We start from the raw sequence: 20,000 nt of genomic DNA, 5'->3' as shown, positions 1-20,000 counted from the left end.
TGAATATACTTTCATCAGGGCTTCCGCTCCTTGTTATCCATTACCTCTATGAAATGCAAATGATTCGTGGTTTCTCGTTATTATTCTTCATCAACTTCGCAGCCAATCAGTTATTCATCCGAATTCCTACTGGATACAAATATAGGCAAGTGTGGCATGACAGCCTGTCATGTTACGCGCTCGCGTGCGAATGCTGTGGTGTCCGCTGTGTATGTGTGTGTGTGTGTGTGTAGAGAGAGAGAGAGAGAGAGAGAGAGAGAGAGAGAGAGAGAGAGTTATAAGGATTTTGGATGTCTAAAAGACTTCCCAGTTCAGACTCCATTTGCTCTTTGGTAGAACGATTTAGTTAAGCATTTAGAGAGTTCTTATGATCTTGTCTAACTTATTCTTGAACTCGTTTACCGTGTTACTGTTTACTACATCCGCTGGAAGTCTATTCCAAGTATTTGCTAATTTGTATGTAAAAGAAATTGCCACATTGAGTAGAGAGAGAGAGAGAGAGAGAGAGAGAGAGAGAGAGAGAGAGAGAGAGAGAGAGAGAGAGAGAGGACCTAACGCATTCCTTCTGCTCTGATGAATGGCTGGAAGCTAATGAGTCTGGATATTCTTCCCTCTAATGATCTCTCTGATTAATAGATCCTTTTACAAATGAAACTATCAGGTTGTGGAAATTACAGAGGAAGTTTGCTCTAATGAATTGGCAAGGAATTGGCTGAATGTCAATTAGACGAGGAGGTGAAATAAGCAACTTTATTTCGCCGTCTTCTTCTTCTTCTTCTTCTTCTTCTTCTTGTGTAGTCTTTGGCTTATGTAAAATATAGATTCTCATTTGCTTGTTCTTAGACAGGGATTCCTCGGTTATCTTTGTCTTTTGTCTATTTTGTCTACTTTTTGGTGGGGGCGGGCTGTTAACTTGAACCAAAACTTTGAAAAAAAAAATAACTTACTAGTTTCCTTTCATGACTGATGTGTAGGTTAACTTTCATGGATCAATAACAGCTTAAATTTCCTAGTGACAAACGATGTTCAGTCTAGTTTTTATGTTTTCCTCACATTTCTCTATAAATTGTATTTGAAATAAATCACACATGCTAAACTATGCGGCCACTCTTCTCCAAGGACTAATTACTAATAGGCCATTTTATCGGTGCTCGCAGCTGAAATACTAGTGAACATTAATAAAGATTTTCACCGCTATACAAACATGAATAGCTTTTGACAGCTATCTCATTTTGGCATAGAAAGGCGAATGGGCAATTCTCACTAACATGTTTCCTGTAAAGTATTTGTCAAGGACGAATTATATTGTGTTTTTTTAATATCAATAGGAAGGATAATTAATAGATGAAATGATAGACTTAGACGCTAGGGTTGATAGTGGAAGAGCAAGCAGATTTAAAAGTAACTCATGGATGGCAGTGGCAAGGGACAATGACAATGTCTAGAGACTGATCAGTGCCCAAGCCCCCTCTCCACCCAAACTAGAACCAAGGAGGGTCAGGTAATGGCTGCTGATGACTTAGTAGATAGATCTGTAGGCTCCTTGGCGCACAAAGATGACGAGGTTGCAGACAATACAAGAAACTATCGAGCTTGAGCAGGACTCGAACCCCGGTCCAGTAGATCGTCAGGCAAGGCTGTTCCCAATCGACTACCCGAACCTTAAGTTAGTTTAGGAGAATTACGATTCCACAGAAGACAGTGAGGCACCTTCGGATGTTATGGAGTTGAAGGACCTTGTTGTCGCCCTTGATAAAGCTGACTATATGTCAGCACGGGCTCTTGCCCGCAAATAGAACGATGTCGAGGCTGGCAAACCTTCAAATGAAGGAAATGATGACTGACTTAACTATAACGACAGCTACTGAATAAGAATGATTTAAAACAAGGAGGATATGATGAAGGTTTGTATAGTGATTACATATATATATATATATATATATATATATATATATATATATATATACTGTATATATATATATATATATATATATATATATATGTATATATATACTGTATATATATATATATATATATATATATATATATATATATATATGTATATATATATACACTAGTGTACGCGACCCGCCTGATATGTATATATATATATATATATATATATACTGTGTATATATATATATATATATATATATATATATATATATATATATATATACTAGTGTATGCGACCCGCCTGATATGTATATATATATATATATATATATATACTGTATATATATATATATATATATATATATTCTGAATTAATTACTGTGAATAATACACCAAGAAAAACACAAGAAATTTAATAATAAATTCTACAGTTTAATTTATCAATCTGTTGGGAATATCCTTGCTTCCTGGTTTGCAACAGGTAATCCCAAACCATACGCGGTAGAGGGATGGTGCTGGCCCTGCTGCCAACTCACAGTTTCAGAATAAATCAAGAGAATCTGAAATGAGGGAAATCCTAATATAAGAAGGGACTCCTAATCAAATTAACTAAATAAAATTTAATGTAAAACTTAAAAAAAATGAATCAAGTAAAATATATATATAAAGTAAACCTCTAAATGCTCAAGAGCAATGCAAATAAGTGGGCATGTCCATTCAAACATAAGTAAAAACAATGAGGCAACGAAGCACGAGATTGAGAGGCTAAGCAAAACTATCTGGGATGAACAAGTAGTTACTGGGTTAACCCGGCAGACCATAAATATAAAATTATGGCTTGAAAAATATGAATGACTACCTGTTAAATATAAGTAAAAGTAATATGCTAGCTCCAGAAATATTAATGTTGCCTTTAAATAAAGGTCCAAAAGACATAATAGGCTTACTTGGTAAATATAATTACATACATGGGTACCAATCTAATATGATTCTCTTGATAAATTTCATGGGGAAATTCTGTTAAGACATTATTGTTCAACAATAATTACTGAAAATGAAATCGCAAATGACAAGCACCAAACGAAATTTGCAACAAACCTTCAAATTTTCAGCTATCCTTTCCAGGTCCAAATTAAGCCGAATAGTCGTATTAACAACTAGATGGTATCGGTTGGCAAGTTGTTCTTCGTGGAAATGGTGGCGGCCAAAGGGGGATAAAAGGCAGCATTATCCGCCTCCCCACCCTCGGTACATGGGCCAGGTCACAGATACATTTATCTCTTCATAGTTCCTTTAGAATGCACTGCACTTAAGATTTGTATGATCGTAGTACCGATCTCAAAGTCACGCTGTGCTAGGTAGTGGTCACGTCTTCACTGTCTCTCTCCTTCCAAACTACTACTGCTCCAAAGTATTTTGGGAACGGGGTTGACGCTGGAAGATAACCAAACTAGGCAGTAACTAGTTACAGGATTAACGTAATTAACTACCTTCGTTGCTGTTTGCTTGGTGCTTGGTATAGTTAAGTTAAAAGAAAATCAATTTACCAAACATTTATTTAAATGATGAAGGAAATGCATATATTTACCAAGCAATTACAACAGAAGAACAAAGATACCAAAAAAGCAGGATATAACTTTAATAATTAATGCTTATTTTAGAGTATAAGGAAGCAATAAAAGCAAAATACATGAGAATACGAGACTAACTAATAATATTACGCAAAATAATGAAAATCTCTTATATTAATAAGAAGGAAAAACTAAGGATAAACATAACTTTCCAAACACTCCCAGGAAAGGCCATTCAATTTTGTACCAATAAAAAATTGAATGGTAACCAGTTACTAATGCTTTTTTCATTAGTAATTTTGCAATAATAAAAGATTAAAACAAACCAAAAACAAATGTGTTTATACAAGCAAAAATCAAATCAAACCATCTTTAGCCAGTTTAAGGTTTCTCTCATTTGCCCTAATGGCAGCTTTCCGCCGAGGCCTAACAGCATCTGCCTCTGGTATTTGTGCTTCAGCTGTGTTTTCTTGCAGTGTCCTATTTTGCTCATATTCTCGGATGCTCATCAAAGGAATAAGGCTCTCGACATGCATATCCACACGGGATCTATTACCTTTCATTACTGTTGCCCCTGTAACTTCTTGCAAGTCATTTACTTGCACTTTCAAGACCTTTCCCATAGGGTAATTTGCAGGCTTCTGCATGGCTTCTTTAATCAATACAATATCTCCTACTTGCAATGGTTTGTGGCCAATAGGCATATATCTGGATTTTTCATCTATTGCTTGACTAATAAGTTGAGCAAGAAATTCTGAATTATATAATTCTATTAATTTTAAGCGAGCTTTGCGAAGCTTGCTATAATTCTCCCTAATTTGTTCTGTAGAATTAGGATTCCAGGAGGGATCATCCATAGGTATAGGTTGTAAGTTAGGGATTATATTCAATGATACAAGTTCATAACCCTTAAGTAATATTTCCGGTGTAATTGGGGCAGGTATATCTTCATTCAGGTTGCAGTCTCTGAGAGCTTCTTTAAAAGCCACTGGCCTTCTGTTAACAAGGTGCACAAGTTCACTAATTAAAAACTCAAAATCTACAAAACTCAATACCGAATTCTTTATCGCACCATAAATCAGCCTTTTTATAAGTTTAACACAACTCTCAACTAATGAACCAAGTTGTTTACAACCCTTGTAATACTGTTGAAATTCAAGAGCTTTGATATTATTCTCTTGCAGATATTGTCTAGTATTAGGATCACTGAGAAAATCCTTAATGATATTTGTGCCACTTACTATTTGAGTGCCTTTGTCAGAAAAACACTTCTCAGGCATGCCAAACTCATGAATGTGCATTTGGAATGCTCTCAGAAACGTAGGCATTGAAAGATCTAAACAAACCTTTAAATTTATTGCACGGCTCCAAAGGCACGTAATGCAAAGCAACCAAACCTTGACCTTCTTGCCATTCCAAATAATCCAGTATGGTCCCAAATGATCCATAAAACTATATCTATATGGAATATTTGGGGGTTCTAACCGGAAATCTCTATATGGTGACTGATTTAACTTAATGTTTTTCAGATTAAACCTCGTACAATTTATGCATTGCTTAAGAATTTTCTTTACTGTAGAGAAGTAATGTGGTATATAAAATTGTTTCCTTAATTCTGAGAGCAAAGTATAAAACCCTGCATGGGAAGTTTTCCTGTGTGTATCAAGAATGATACATTTGGTAAGCAAACTTGATTTCGACAAGAGAATGGGAACAAATTCATACTTGTTCATATCTTTCCAGCGTGAACACTTACTCTTAACTCTGAGAACATTATCTTTGTCAAGAAATATGTTGAGCTGGCCTACAATATTTGGCATGTCTTTACTAGCAGGATTTTTAGAAGAAAAGTAATCGAACACTTCTGGGAAATGGACTCTCTGATCTTGAGAAATCAAGATAGAATTTGCCTTAGCAAAAAGCTCGTCCTCCTCAAAACAGATTAAATGTGGATACTTAGCTGGATCTCTCTCTCTCAATTTAATCTTACATTTATTGACAAATTTAAGAACCATGTGTTGTACTGCTACAAGTTATGAAAATCCGAAAACCGATCCATAGGGAAAAGGTGAACAGCCCTTTCGCTACCATGCACTGCAGTTGCAACATAAAGTTCCCTAGAATCATCATTCCTGTTCATCTTAGACCCTGATATCAAAGGGTTTGGGATAACTACCTTGAAGCAATCTCCTGTCACATCTTTACAGAGATGTGGTGGACCAGTCAGAAATGAAGATTTCATCAGCATTTTGTAAGTAGGACGACTAGCACTATCAGCTGGGTTTACAGACCCTCCACAAAAATTAAAAGCAATGGGATGCACTTCACACAACTGGCAGATATTATGTAGTCTATTTATTACAAACGCATTAAGATTCTTCAATTTATCAATCTTATTAACATGGGAATTCAGCCAATTAAGACAGACCAAGCTGTCAGTGTAGAGTTCCAAACCAGTAATATTAATGGGTTTCACACACATAGGCCCAGCAAGTTCTTTGAATGTGTCAATAAGGACTTCCGTGCCAAAGGCTATGGCTTGAAATTCCAAGCAAGGAATAGATTTTGTAGATAGTTGCTTATTGATCAATCTATTCTTTGAAAACAAGAATTTAAGCTCCTTAGTAGTCTCATTCACTATGTATATAACTGTCGCATATATCACACGTGAACTATCAGTAAATGCGACAAGTTTGTAACTACCATCTCTCCTGCCCACATATCGCTTTACTGCAACTTCAGGAGCAGAGTTAACCTGAGTAGCAATATTTCTCCATCCCCGTAATTCCTCTTCAGGCAACCTAGTGTCCCATTCTAAATCCTTCATATACTGCAGTTTCTGCATAAATAGCCTAGCTCTATTCAAGAGTGGCATATTGAAATTAAGAATATCATAATTTGAAGCAATGGACCTCAAGATTTCCCTTTTACTAGAAGCCATCTTATCTAGATTCAGACTTTGGGTAGCAAGAGTATCCTCAGTCCTGTCCCAAATAAGACCAAACAGTTTAACTTTAGTAGGTGTAGATTCTTTGGCATGTTCATCAATTATACTTTGGAGTTTAATCTCATTTGTGACAAATTGTTGCAATGAAAACTTATATGGCTCAAATATGTCCTTTAAATGATTAAATGCCCAATGTAAAGTATCAGTACTATTTGTTGTATAGGCACAATTATCCATGTAGCAGAGATCATATATACATCTTTTGAGATCCCTAATTTCTTGGGCGTCATCTGTAATATCCAAAATCAAAATTTTGTATAGCCCAAGAAGTAACATTGCTGGACTTGGTTTTAACCCAAAAGGCAATCTAACATGTTTATATGGAACAAGAGAAAAATCTTGATTAGCAACATTCCTAAACCAATAAAAAAGAAGTTTAACCTGGTCACTCTCTGGCAGTTCAATCTGTAAGAAAGCCTTCTTCAAATCAAAACAAAGAACTTTTTCATCAAACCTTAGCTGCAGAACAGCTGTCGAGACCTTCCTATTTAAGCATGGGCCTGTCAACATTGCTTGGTTATGAGACACAGTCATTGGCTTATGAGTATCTTTTTCCGAGAGATTTGACAAATATACAATTCTGCATTTTGTCGATTCCTTATCCATTCTGAAAATAGGCATATGGGGTAGGAAACTGAAGTTAGGATTCTCTTTAAGAAACTCTGGTAAGTTGTCAACCCTTTTTATTATCCCCAGGTTTTCTTGTTCCCTGAAGACTTCATCCATCATAGATAGATGTTGTCTATTTCTATACTTTCTTAAATTAGAATTCAAAATTAATTTGGATAGACGTTGGTTATTTCCCAAGAGATGCGATACTTCACTGTTCCAGAGGAGAGGCATAACTAACCTTCCCTCCTCGTTCCGGGTAGTTGACACCAATACAAAATCAATTAGCTTATCATGGGACTCAGTAGAAGTATCATTGTAATTATTGTTATCATAGTTTAATATTCTGTGCCTTTCTTGGAAAATAATATTATCCACAGCTTTCTGCAGTTCTGTCTCATTAACATTTCCCTTTTCATCCACAACTGATATTTCAGGATTACTGTCCAGGGAAATAGGACTCTTAGCAGAATTTTCCAACACTGGGGCAATATCAGAATCTCCAAGCTTACTTACAACATTACATGACAAAAACTGAGGCCTTATGCAGGGTAAATACTTCAAATTATCTGAGATTGTGTCAACTTGGCCACAAAGCATAATTCCATATGAACTTTCAAGATATACTGAAGGAACAGTGCCACCAAAAATCTTGGTACTTACAGGAATTGCATATTCACAGTCAGTTCCCAGCAATAAATTAATATTTGCAATTTCATCATCTGTAGCTTTCAAAATTTTGTCGGCAAGAGAATAGCCCCTTTTAGAAAACTCATGAACAATCTTCCCAAGACCTGGAAGGTGGAGTCTAGTTTTAATTTCAGGAATACAAACTGCCTCAACCATGTGACATTCATGCTCAGACATCAACTGAAGTCTAACTATTTTGGTATTGAAGGTTCTAGACTCATTAAACCCTTTCACAACTAAACTAAAATTTGGATTAATCACCTCAAACCCTTGCCTATCAGCTAAATCACTATTAACAAATGTCATCTGCGATCCACTATCCTTTAAGCATCTTACCAGTGAACCATCAGGAAGGGGCGAGCTGAATGTGGGCAAGATAGAACTAGATACAGCAGTCACGTGCAAAGTATTAAGATCAACGCATGCTAAACCGTTATGCGACACTGTATTTGGGGTATCAGTTGAAATATCTGATTGCTGAGAATCTCTACTTGGGCACAAAAATGAAAAGTGCCATTTACTACAATGCTTGCATTTGGTATTAAACCTAAATTTACAATCTTTGGTCCTGTGAAAATTTGCACATTTACAGCATGCATGCAAACTTTTAAGCTTCTCTGTCTTCAATTTAGGAGAGGCAAAATTTAGGCATTTATATATTGGATGATCTGAAGACTCCCCGCTCTTACTACAAAGAATGCATGCACGAAATCTACTGGGAACAGATTCATCCAAGGGCTTAACATTTGCTGCAAAACTAGAAATAGCAGCATCACATTCATTGGACTTTCTTTTCCTTTTAAATTTCTCTTGGGCTTCGACATACCGTTCTGTAGCTTCAAATATGTGATCATCAATTTCCTTTAAAGAAGGTTTAGAGTTTCCTGTGATCTGAATTAATTGTGACCTAAAGCTTTCATTTAGAGAGCTCCAATAAAAGAACTGAAGAATGTCATCCACAGAAACTGAAAGATTATTGAAAGTATCTCTGATCATTTTCATCTCTCCAATAAGCTTATATGGGTCATCCTGGTAAGAAAGTCTTAGCTCTGACAACAATTTAATACTATCATACTTCTGAACAATTACAGACCCAAATGCTTCCATAAGCAGTTTTTTGGCATCCTCATATGTTCGACTCCCTGAACTCAAAGACTGAATAAGTGTATGGGGTTCCTTCCGAGTCTGTCTTTGAAGGTACAAAAGTTTTGTGTAGGAGTTCAAATTAGCTCTACCAGTTATATCCTCAAAATCTCTAAAGAACTTCTCAATACTCTCTCCCCTAGCATGACTATACACTGGAAGTGGCAACTCTGGAAGCTTAAGCTTGTTACTTACATCATTACCGTCACATACATTTGGAGCACTTTTGAGCAATGAAATGGCACTAGTAATTTTTTCATCATATTCATCACAACTCTCAAGTTCAGCAGCAAGACCACCCTTATCCGACTTCCAAATAAGCTCAGAAATCTGTGTGTTACAGTCATCAAGTTTCTGTCGTAAACTATCCAAAGAGAGAATATTTTCTTTGACCTCACATGAGGTGAAAGACCCACAGTTATCCTGAACATTCTTACACTTTTTGGTTACTTGCGTCCTGTGGTGAGCTCTGACAGATTTTAAATAATCCAAGTCACCCATCATGTGTAAAAATATGAAGTACTACTAAAATGACCGCAATTTCGGCAATTTCGGATAAACAAAGTAATAGGTTTGCAACGCGATGTGCAATATTAAATGTTACAAAATAATAATCAAATCACAAATTTTCTCAAACGAGTAACCTAACAAGAGCAACTTAATATACTCTAGAAATCCAATACACAAGGAAATTTGCCTATCCAGCGAAACAAATATGAAACATGAAGAGTAAATATGACCCTAACCATGACCTTAGGTGAGGAGTTCCACGAAGCAAGGACCCACAGAGTGCCCCACGTTGGGCGCCATATTCTGAATTAATTACTGTGAATAATACACCAAGAAAAACACAAGAAATTTAATAATAAATTCTACAGTTTAATTTATCAATCTGTTGGGAATATCCTTGCTTCCTGGTTTGCAACAGGTAATCCCAAACCATACGCGGTAGAGGGATGGTGCTGGCCCTGCTGCCAACTCACAGTTTCAGAATAAATCAAGAGAATCTGAAATGAGGGAAATCCTAATATAAGAAGGGACTCCTAATCAAATTAACTAAATAAAATTTAATGTAAAACTTAAAAAAAATGAATCAAGTAAAATATATATATAAAGTAAACCTCTAAATGCTCAAGAGCAATGCAAATAAGTGGGCATGTCCATTCAAACATAAGTAAAAACAATGAGGCAACGAAGCACGAGATTGAGAGGCTAAGCAAAACTATCTGGGATGAACAAGTAGTTACTGGGTTAACCCGGCAGACCATAAATATAAAATTATGGCTTGAAAAATATGAATGACTACCTGTTAAATATAAGTAAAAGTAATATGCTAGCTCCAGAAATATTAATGTTGCCTTTAAATAAAGGTCCAAAAGACATAATAGGCTTACTTGGTAAATATAATTACATACATGGGTACCAATCTAATATGATTCTCTTGATAAATTTCATGGGGAAATTCTGTTAAGACATTATTGTTCAACAATAATTACTGAAAATGAAATCGCAAATGACAAGCACCAAACGAAATTTGCAACAAACCTTCAAATTTTCAGCTATCCTTTCCAGGTCCAAATTAAGCCGAATAGTCGTATTAACAACTAGATGGTATCGGTTGGCAAGTTGTTCTTCGTGGAAATGGTGGCGGCCAAAGGGGGATAAAAGGCAGCATTATCCGCCTCCCCACCCTCGGTACATGGGCCAGGTCACAGATACATTTATCTCTTCATAGTTCCTTTAGAATGCACTGCACTTAAGATTTGTATGATCGTAGTACCGATCTCAAAGTCACGCTGTGCTAGGTAGTGGTCACGTCTTCACTGTCTCTCTCCTTCCAAACTACTACTGCTCCAAAGTATTTTGGGAACGGGGTTGACGCTGGAAGATAACCAAACTAGGCAGTAACTAGTTACAGGATTAACGTAATTAACTACCTTCGTTGCTGTTTGCTTGGTGCTTGGTATAGTTAAGTTAAAAGAAAATCAATTTACCAAACATTTATTTAAATGATGAAGGAAATGCATATATTTACCAAGCAATTACAACAGAAGAACAAAGATACCAAAAAAGCAGGATATAACTTTAATAATTAATGCTTATTTTAGAGTATAAGGAAGCAATAAAAGCAAAATACATGAGAATACGAGACTAACTAATAATATTACGCAAAATAATGAAAATCTCTTATATTAATAAGAAGGAAAAACTAAGGATAAACATAACTTTCCAAACAATATATATATATATATATACGCATTCCCCTCTCACCAGGGTTGACTGCTCTCCCCCCTACCCGAGGGACAGGGAGAGCTCAGCGTGACCGGATATATATATATATATATACATATATATATATATATATATATATACATGTTCTTTATTGTATAGGGGAGATGATCCTTTGTCAATATCTCCCGTGATTTCAATAGATGTAAATAATAATAATAAATGGGATTTATTGTCGAATTTTCACCTTGGGAATATACAGTATTTCCACTGAAATTTCATTCAAGAGATTAGACTAGATTCTGAAGTTTCTGACACTCAGTAACTAGGATCGTGACTTGTGAGTGGCTAGAGTTGAATAGCTGTGTGTGCTGTGTACATTGATGGTGCCTCCTGACTATGTGTATAGTTTGAGAATTTTATTCCATCGGAGTTTTTTTCCATAGTTCAGCAGCTAAGTAGGAATGTGGCAGTGACTAGCTGTCATGGGGGACGGGTGAGTGATGCTTTAAATGACACACACACACACACACACATATATATATATATATACATATATATGTATATATATATATATATATATATATAAAGATAAACTGATATATGTCATTTATCCGTATTATTAATATTGAGAGAGGGTTATAAAACTTTAATAGGATTTTATACGGCATCTTTATTTTATTTTGGTGGATAAAATACATAGTAGCCTATCTTGCGCCGTCAAGATACGCCACTGTAACTAGTACCTATTATATTGAAACTTCCTCTGTTTTGATTTTAATCGGTGCAATAGGCAATATTAATATCAACAGACTTGTATTGTTAAGGTGAAATTGTTATATAAGAAGTATTGTCAGAGAAATAAGGAATAAAGACTAAAAGAGATACGGACAACATTGGAATCCTCTTGTGTTTACTTCTGAGTTCTGACGTAGTAATACACAAAGTATTCTCGTGCCGTAAATATGTTTTGTTATTCGTGTTTAAGTGATATGACTAGAAGCGTAATCTTTCATTACTTTGCGATGACGTCTGTGTTTAACAATATATTTGCAGAATTGTATTGGACAGTTATTGTAGAGAATACAAAATTACTGAAACAGACGGTAATATAGAAAAATGGCAAGCGAAGATCCTAAAGGTAAGAGCCTCCAAACCTTAGGCAAGTTTTGCTCTTCAACCACTGCTTTTATTAGTAATACTGTAAATGCTCATGAAACATGTTGAATTCATTTATCTTGAAGGGCTTAAAAACTATTTATGAGAAAAAAGTCTTAGCAAGAATAACATTGTGTTGAAATGAAATGCCTACGGTGAAAATTTGTATTCGATCGGTGTATGGGTAAATATATACCGTTAAGGTTAAAAAACGCATCGGTATTTTAGGGTAATCATAGACCAGTGACCTCCCCAACCAGATTTTTTTTTTCACAGCGTTTCCCTAAATATAGTTATTATAGAAGTATGTACTAATGCAGTTTTGTATAATCAAAAGTATTTGAAACGAGCCACCCATTGAGGTAGGCCTACTACCGCTTGAAAGTTATGGGGTCCTATGACTGTCCAGATAGTACTACTATTGATCCCTCTTTGGTTACTGTAAATTTTCCTTTGAGTACACATACACCTGATAGTCTTTTCAATTCTTGACACACTATTCTATGTTTCCTTATTTCCTTTCCTCTTTGGGCTGTTATCCTCATTGAAGCCCTTGTGTGTTTACACCCTTGCTTTGATAAATAATGTATGGTTGTACCTTAGTTAGTAATAATAATAGTTGAAAAGAACAACAAAGTTTTAACAGTAACGTCTAAGGCATAGAATAGGTGAGCCATGTTATGACACTACTGTAGGCTAATTGAGTTTTATTTTGCATTGTAATTTGTTAAGAGTGTGTTCTGCCTCAAACTAGGCTTATGTAAAAGTGAGGTAAAGTTTGACATCTCATCGAATAAGGAATTGTTACAACTTTTAGAAATTACCGTAGATTTTATTATCCTTCAGTACCCAAATACTTCATTTTAAGCAATGCCTTTTACTGTAGGGGAGGGTAGTCTAGCTGCACTCAAAGCTACTGCATGTTGTAACATGGGTGGAAGGAACAATAGTTATATCACAGGTGATAGATTATCCTTGTGGAATCTATAATTCTTATGAAAAAAATATTTTATGATAACCTTAGCCAACACCCTCAATAGATAACCAAGGTATCTTCACTTGAATAGGTTAGGTAAAGAACCATGGCTATTTTGTTATTCTATCTAGGCCAGAAGATAAAGTAGATATAAGAACGTTTATCCAAATTATGTCTTGTGCTGTCTTTCAATTTTGTTTTGAACTTTTTATGCTCTTAGTCAGCATAGGTGTTTTTCACATACTCTACAGTATTTAACAAGTAGTAGCCTAATCCTTTCCTGGACTATGTTTAGTGTGCTGCATATGTTTTTCCTTGTCATAAATGTTTCTCATTTTTTGTGGGAGTTTGTTGATGATGCTAAATTCCCTTTCAAGTTTGATGCAATTGTTGATTTGGACATTCAGCCATAAAACAATTATTATGATACAAGGAAAAGTTATATTAATAAAATTTAGTACAGCAAGACCTCTGGTTAAAACAGTTTCAACTTCCAACGTTTTATGGATTAATTTTAATTTTTGTTAGTTTAATTTTATCATTATGGTTGTGTCCTACATGTGTTTAATTTTACCCTCCTTTCTGTGTCATAGAGTGTTTTTTATGTCATAGATTATCACTTTAGCTTAGGTTAGGGACGTCGGTGCGTACATACAGTACAGTACTGTATTTAGGTGTGTTCTGACTTGCATCAAAACTGAGATATATACATGTTATAGGAAAAGATCTCCGTTGTAACCTGAGGACCTATACTGTTCTGTATTCTTTCAAAATAGTTACATGCTTTTCAAAATCTTGGTGGAAGCACGTTAACATTCTTCACAATTATTGACAAAATTATGCTAACCTATGGTAATGTTAGTCATTAGAATAATGGTGGAACTTTTTACTCCATACTCCAATAAGATAGTTTGAATTTAGCATCCCAGCTTAAGACAATATTCATTGAGGTTGTCATCTTATTAGAAAACTGAGTGTTTGGTAAAGGGAAATTGGTAATATTACTGAATAAAGGGAACTTTTTTACAATTTATGATTAGGTTATTATACCTACTGTTATGGAGAAAGAAATCTCCCCCCCCATAATTATTTTGGTTAACTATTTTCTCTCTCCCTTGTTGAAATAACTTTGTTTTGTAATGCCTTTGTTATTCCAACTTACTTAATTTTGGTGCTTTCACAATGAAAGAATTATTTGTATGTTTCTTGACAGCATTTTCTTTTATTATTTGTAGTAAGACTAGTGTTCGTGACCTGTCAAAATGACTGCTAAATATTTAGATAATCACGCACATGTTCTCCCCCTCATGCTTGGGTATGTCTTTTCTAAAATGCATTACAATACTTGTAAAACATTACAGCAATTTAGGGAAAGGATGCAAATCTAAATGGGTATCAAGTAAATATACTGTAAAGTATCACAAGGAAAATGTTTCTTTCCTATAGTTATGGGACATCCAGATCTTCTGTTTTGAATGTCATCCTGAACTTCAGTTTGGATTTTATTGTCATTTTCATCAGTGTTTCAGGAAATTTTAATTCTAAGACCGTAATCTTTGGAGCTATGGCTGATTGTCAAAGAGCCCCCTTCTGGAGATAAGGTCCGGGCAATCTGGGTTTGTGTGTGTATGTGTGACCGTAACCGAACCAAAAGTTACCAGAACCTCACAAGTCCTAAGGGCATTATTGCCATACCTACCATCTGCTATCTTGAGAACAGTTTGTAGATGCCAGAAACCTTTCCATTGCTTATTCTCTTATGAGTGTTCTTCATTCATTCCTGCCATGGCATCTTGGAAGTCCCTTTAATGACTGATGCAAATACTAATGAACGTGCTGTAGTTCAATGAAGTTGGTGGTAGCTGTAGGCCGCTGTACTTGTCTTGACAGTACAAATAGATACAGAATTTTTATTCAAGGGATGGGTAGTTAATTAACTTTTTATACTGTATTTTTAATTTTTATTCAATCACAATTTAGAAAATGCAAATATGAATAAACCAAAGTAGATATGGGAGTAAAAAGGTGTGTACAGGTGCTGAAATATTATAATTGGGTTCCATATGTGACAGAGGCTTTTCTTTATAAGGAATCCAGTGCAGCGTGAATTATCTAGTGGTTTAGGTCTCAGGGGAATTGATTGCCTATAGGAGCTATGTCTATCCAAAATTTGTACCTACTGTAGCTTTGTTAACCAGCAATGCTTAATTAAGTCATACATGTGGTTCCTGAACCATATTATTATTATTATTATTATTATTAATATTATTATTACTACTTGCTAAGCCACTACGCTAGTTAGAAAAGCAAGATTCTATAATCCCAAGGGCTCCAACAGGGAAAATAGCCCTGTGGGGAAAGGAAATAAGTAAATAAAAAAAACTATAAGAGAAGTAATGAACAATGAAATATTTTAAGAACAGTAACAAATTAAATGGAACTTTCATTTGTAAACTATGAAAAGAGAGAAATGTCAGCCTGTTCAACATAAAAACATTCATTGCAAGTTGGAACTTTTGATTAAACGCTTGTGTTAAGATTGATTGATGTGAATTGTATGTTTTGGAATTTCGTGGTATTTTAAACGAAGTGGAATAAAACTAGACACATTTGGGTTGGTAGTAGGCTGGACAGGGCACCTGTTGAGATACTACCACTAGAGAGTCGTTGTGTCCTTTCGCTGCCCAGACAGTACTACATTTGATCCTTCTCTGTGGTTACGGCTTTTTTGTCTTTACCTACGTATGCACCGAATAGTCTGGCCTATTTTTTACATATTCACCTCTGTCCTCATACACCTGACAACACTTGAGATTACCAAACAGTTCTTCTTCGCTCAAGAGGTTAACTATTGCACTGTAATTGTTTAGTGGCTACTTTCCTCTTGGTAACGGTAAAAGAGACTCTTTAGCTATGGAAAGCAATTCCTCTAGGAGAAGGTCACCCCAAAATCAAACCATTGTTCGCTAATCTTGGGCCGTGCCATAGCCTCTGTAAGTATGATCTTCCACACTCTTGGGGTAGAGTACTCTTGCTTTATGGTACACTCGGGCACATTATTCTATATTATTTATCTTTCTCTTGTTTTTTTGAAATTTTCATAGTTTGTATAATTATGAAAGATTTAAATGTTACTGTTCTTAAAATATTTTATTTTAATTATTAATTATTTCTTTTGTAATTTATTTCATTGTTTCCTTTCCTCCCTGTGCTATTTTTCCTGATGGAGACCTTTGGCTATATCTTGCTTTTCCAACTAGATTTGTAGCTTAGCAAGTAATAATAATAATAGTAATATTAATATTAATAACAATCTTGATAAACTCAAGAGAATTGAGAAGCAAAGTGTTTTCAGAGGGTGGCAGTCTCAAGAATGAATGCATTTTATAAGTAGGATTTACATAGCCAGATAACTTCTTTGAACTACTAAATGTCATGCATCACCAAATGTATGCATACTAGCTAGGTTGCTGTAGGGGGGTTGCCAGTAGGCTCCTTTGGAGGAGTTTTACATAACCTTATGTTCACCACCACTAACGTTACCTTGATGGATGTCGTCACGGTCTATAGGTCTACACCTAGATCGTGGCCTATAGGTCTACACATAGACCGTGTTCAATAGGTCTACACCTAGACCGTGGTCAATAGGTCTACATCTAGACCGTGGTCAATAGGTCTACAACTAGACCGTGGCCACGGAAGGGAGTAAAGTTTCGTGAAGATAGGATTCTTTTTCTGTATTGTTATTAGATATTTTATTTGTGTGAATATTGGATTTACATGTAAGAAGCTACGCTGGAGCAGAGAGAGAGAGAGATTTTAAGTTTTCTGGCATCCTGACATCGAAGAGAGAGAGAGGGAGAGAGAGAGAGAGAGAGAGAGAGAGAGAGAGAGAGAGAAATTTGAAGTTTTCTGGCATCCTGACATCGGAGAGAGAGAGAAATTGAAGTTTTCTGACATCGGAGGAGAGAGAGAGAGAGAGAGAGAGAGAGAGAGAGAGAGAAATTTGAAGTTTTCTGGCATCCTGACATCGGAGAGAGAGAGAGAGAAATTTGAAGTTTTCTGGCATCCTGACATCGGAGAGAGGAGAGAAATTTGAAGTTTTCTGGCATCCTGACATCGGAGAGAGAGAGAGAGAGAGAGAGAGAGAGAGAGAGAGAGAGATAGATATTTGAAGTTTTATGGCATCCTGACCTCGAAGAGAGAGAGAGAGAGAGAGAGAGAGAGAGAGAGGTTTGAAGTTTTATGGCATCCTGACCTCGAAGAGAGAGATTTCAAGTTTTACGGCATCCTGACATTAAAGAGAGAGAGAGAGAGAGAGAGAGAGAGAGAGAGATTTGAAGTTTTATGGCATCCTGACCTCGAAGAGAGAGAGAGAGAGAGAGAGAGAGAGAGAGAGAGAGATTTGAAGTTTTATGGCATCCTGACCTCGAAGAGAGAGAGAGGGAGAGAGAGAGAGAGAGAGAGAGAGAGAGAGATTTGAAGTTTTATGGCATCCTGACCTCGAAGAGAGAGAGAGAGAGAGAGAGAGAGAGAGGGGTTTGAAGTTTTATGGCATCCTGACCTCGAAGAGAGAGATTTCAAGTTTTACGGCATCCTGACATTAAGAGAGAGAGAGAGAGAGAGAGAGAGAGAGATTTGAAGTTTTATGGCATCCTGACCTCGAAGAGAGGAGAGAGAGAGAGAGAGAGAGAGAGAGATTTGAAGTTTTATGGCATCCTGACCTCGAAGAGAGAGAGAGGGAGAGAGAGAGAGAGAGAGAGAGAGAGATTTGAAGTTTTATGGCATCCTGACCTCGAAGAGAGAGAGAGAGAGAGAGAGAGAGAGATTTGAAGTTTTATGGCATCCTGACCTCGAAGAGAGAGAGAGAGAGAGAGAGAGAGAGAGATTTGAAGTTTTATGGCATCCTGACCTCGAAGAGAGAGAGAGAGAGAGAGAGAGAGAGAGAGGGGTTTGAAGTTTTATGGCATCCTGACCTCGAAGAGAGAGAGATTTCAAGTTTTACGGCATCCTGACATGAGAGAGAGAGAGAGAGAGAGAGAGAGAGAGAGAGGTTTGAAGTTTTAAGGCATCCTGAACTCGAGGAGAGGGAGAGAGTGAGAGAGAGAGATTAGAAGTTTTATGGCATCCTGACCTCGAAGAGAGAGAGAGAGAGAGAGAGAGAGAGAGAGATTTGAAGTTTTATGGCATCCTGACCTCGAAGAGAGAGAGAGAGAGAGAGAGAGAGAAGAGAGAGGTAGGTTTGAAGTTTTATGGCATCTTGACCTCGAAGAGAGAGAGAGAGAGAGATTTCAAGTTTTACGGCATCCTGACATTAGAGAGAGAGAGAGAGAGAGATCTGAAGTTTTATGGCACCCTGGCATTGAAGAGAGAGAGAGAGAGAGAGAGAGAGAGAGAGAGAGAGAGAGAGAGAGGTGGGCATACTGCTACGGGAATATCTGTGGCAGGAGCAACCGAGGAGACGTTATGCTTACATTTAAAATTCTTGCATACAGAAACACTTGTTGCGCCATTCCTCGAATACCACACTGCCGTTCCGGGGTACGTGCACATACGTATATACGCAGTGACTTTGTTGCCTTACTTCTTGCGTATATGCTACATTTACGCGTGCTTGCTTGTGTAATAATGATATTTTATGTATTTCTCTTCCTCTTGTTTTTTCAATTTCTTATTTTATATACAATATATACAGTCTGTAAGCTCTAATTTAATGTTGTTACTGTTCTTAAAATATTTTATTTTGATTGTTTATTACTTGTCTTGTAGTTTATTTATTTCCTTGTTTCCTCTCCTCACTGGGCTATTTTTCCCTGTTGGAGCCCTGGGGTTTATAGCATCTTAATTCTCCAATTAGGGTTAAAGCATAACTTATAGTAATGATATTTTTATGTATGTAAATATATATATATATATATATATATACATATATATATAATATATATAAAATATATATACATATATATATACATACATATATTATATATATATATATAATCATCATCATCATCATCATTATTTCAATCCCTTACGCCTATTGACGCATAGGGCCACGGTTAGATTTGGCCATTTCCACTATTATGTATGTATATATATATATATATATATACATACATATATATATATATATATGTATATCAATATAATGTCAGATAATATATAGACATTAGGAATAAAAGGTTGGGTACATAAAGATTGTAAAAGAAGCAGGGGATGGAGAAGATGATAGATTGACGAACTAAAGAAATTTACGGGTATAACTTAGCATAGAAAGACCATAAACAGAAGCAAGTGGAAGAACATGTCCAAGGCCTTGTCCAGAGTCAATACAGATTGACTTTGGCCTTGTCCTTCACCGGACTATTTACGACTGACGATGATGATAAAGTACACGTTAGAAAGTTTGTAATTCCCATACGAACGTAGAATGATTGACGTTCTGTGTATATTTTGTACTCGTGCGTTCACAGACACGTACACACACGCGTGCGTATTAATAGGCCGTTCTTTCTTAATGTCTTTTTCACCCCATCATCCATATTTTTCCTATGTCAATATTACCTCCTTTATCTTGTCACTTCTCTATTCCTTACACATTCCCATTTTTTAAAGCTCTACTTAACCTCTGTTCCTGTTTCCCTTCCTCCATCTTACCGTCTAATCTTTAGTTTTCACTTCACAGTGCAACTTCAGGTATCCCTGCCCCAGTTGCACATGGTCA

General features: G+C 36.0%; 1 protein-coding gene and 1 long non-coding RNA gene across 3 annotated transcripts in view; one reads left to right on the top strand and one right to left on the bottom strand.

The window, feature by feature from the left end:
- The window catches only part of LOC137622086 (uncharacterized), a 276,733-nt gene that overhangs the window by 32,563 nt on the left and 224,170 nt on the right, over window positions 1-20,000 (top strand). The window lies entirely within an intron of this gene.
- Window positions 2,292-4,958, bottom strand: LOC137622085 (uncharacterized). Its single transcript, XM_068352555.1, has 2 exons — window positions 2,995-4,958; window positions 2,292-2,456 (listed from the first exon to the last, which is right to left on the bottom strand). Exon 1 carries the CDS (start codon window positions 4,913-4,915, stop codon window positions 3,824-3,826), a length of 1,092 nt encoding a protein of 363 aa, XP_068208656.1. The 5' UTR covers window positions 4,916-4,958; the 3' UTR covers window positions 2,292-2,456; window positions 2,995-3,823.

The sequence above is a fragment of the Palaemon carinicauda genome, chromosome 28, assembly GCF_036898095.1.
Source record: "Palaemon carinicauda isolate YSFRI2023 chromosome 28, ASM3689809v2, whole genome shotgun sequence".
NCBI classification, from domain to species: Eukaryota; Metazoa; Arthropoda; class Malacostraca; order Decapoda; family Palaemonidae; genus Palaemon; species Palaemon carinicauda.
Note: the sequence above shows the minus strand (reverse complement) of the source record. Positions and strands in the feature narration are given on the sequence as shown.

Bases quoted from the DNA above. Each gene is read 5' to 3' on its own strand.
- LOC137622085 (XM_068352555.1), bottom strand. From the start codon at position 4,915: ATGGATCATTTGGGACCATACTGGATTATTTGGAATGGCAAGAAGGTC.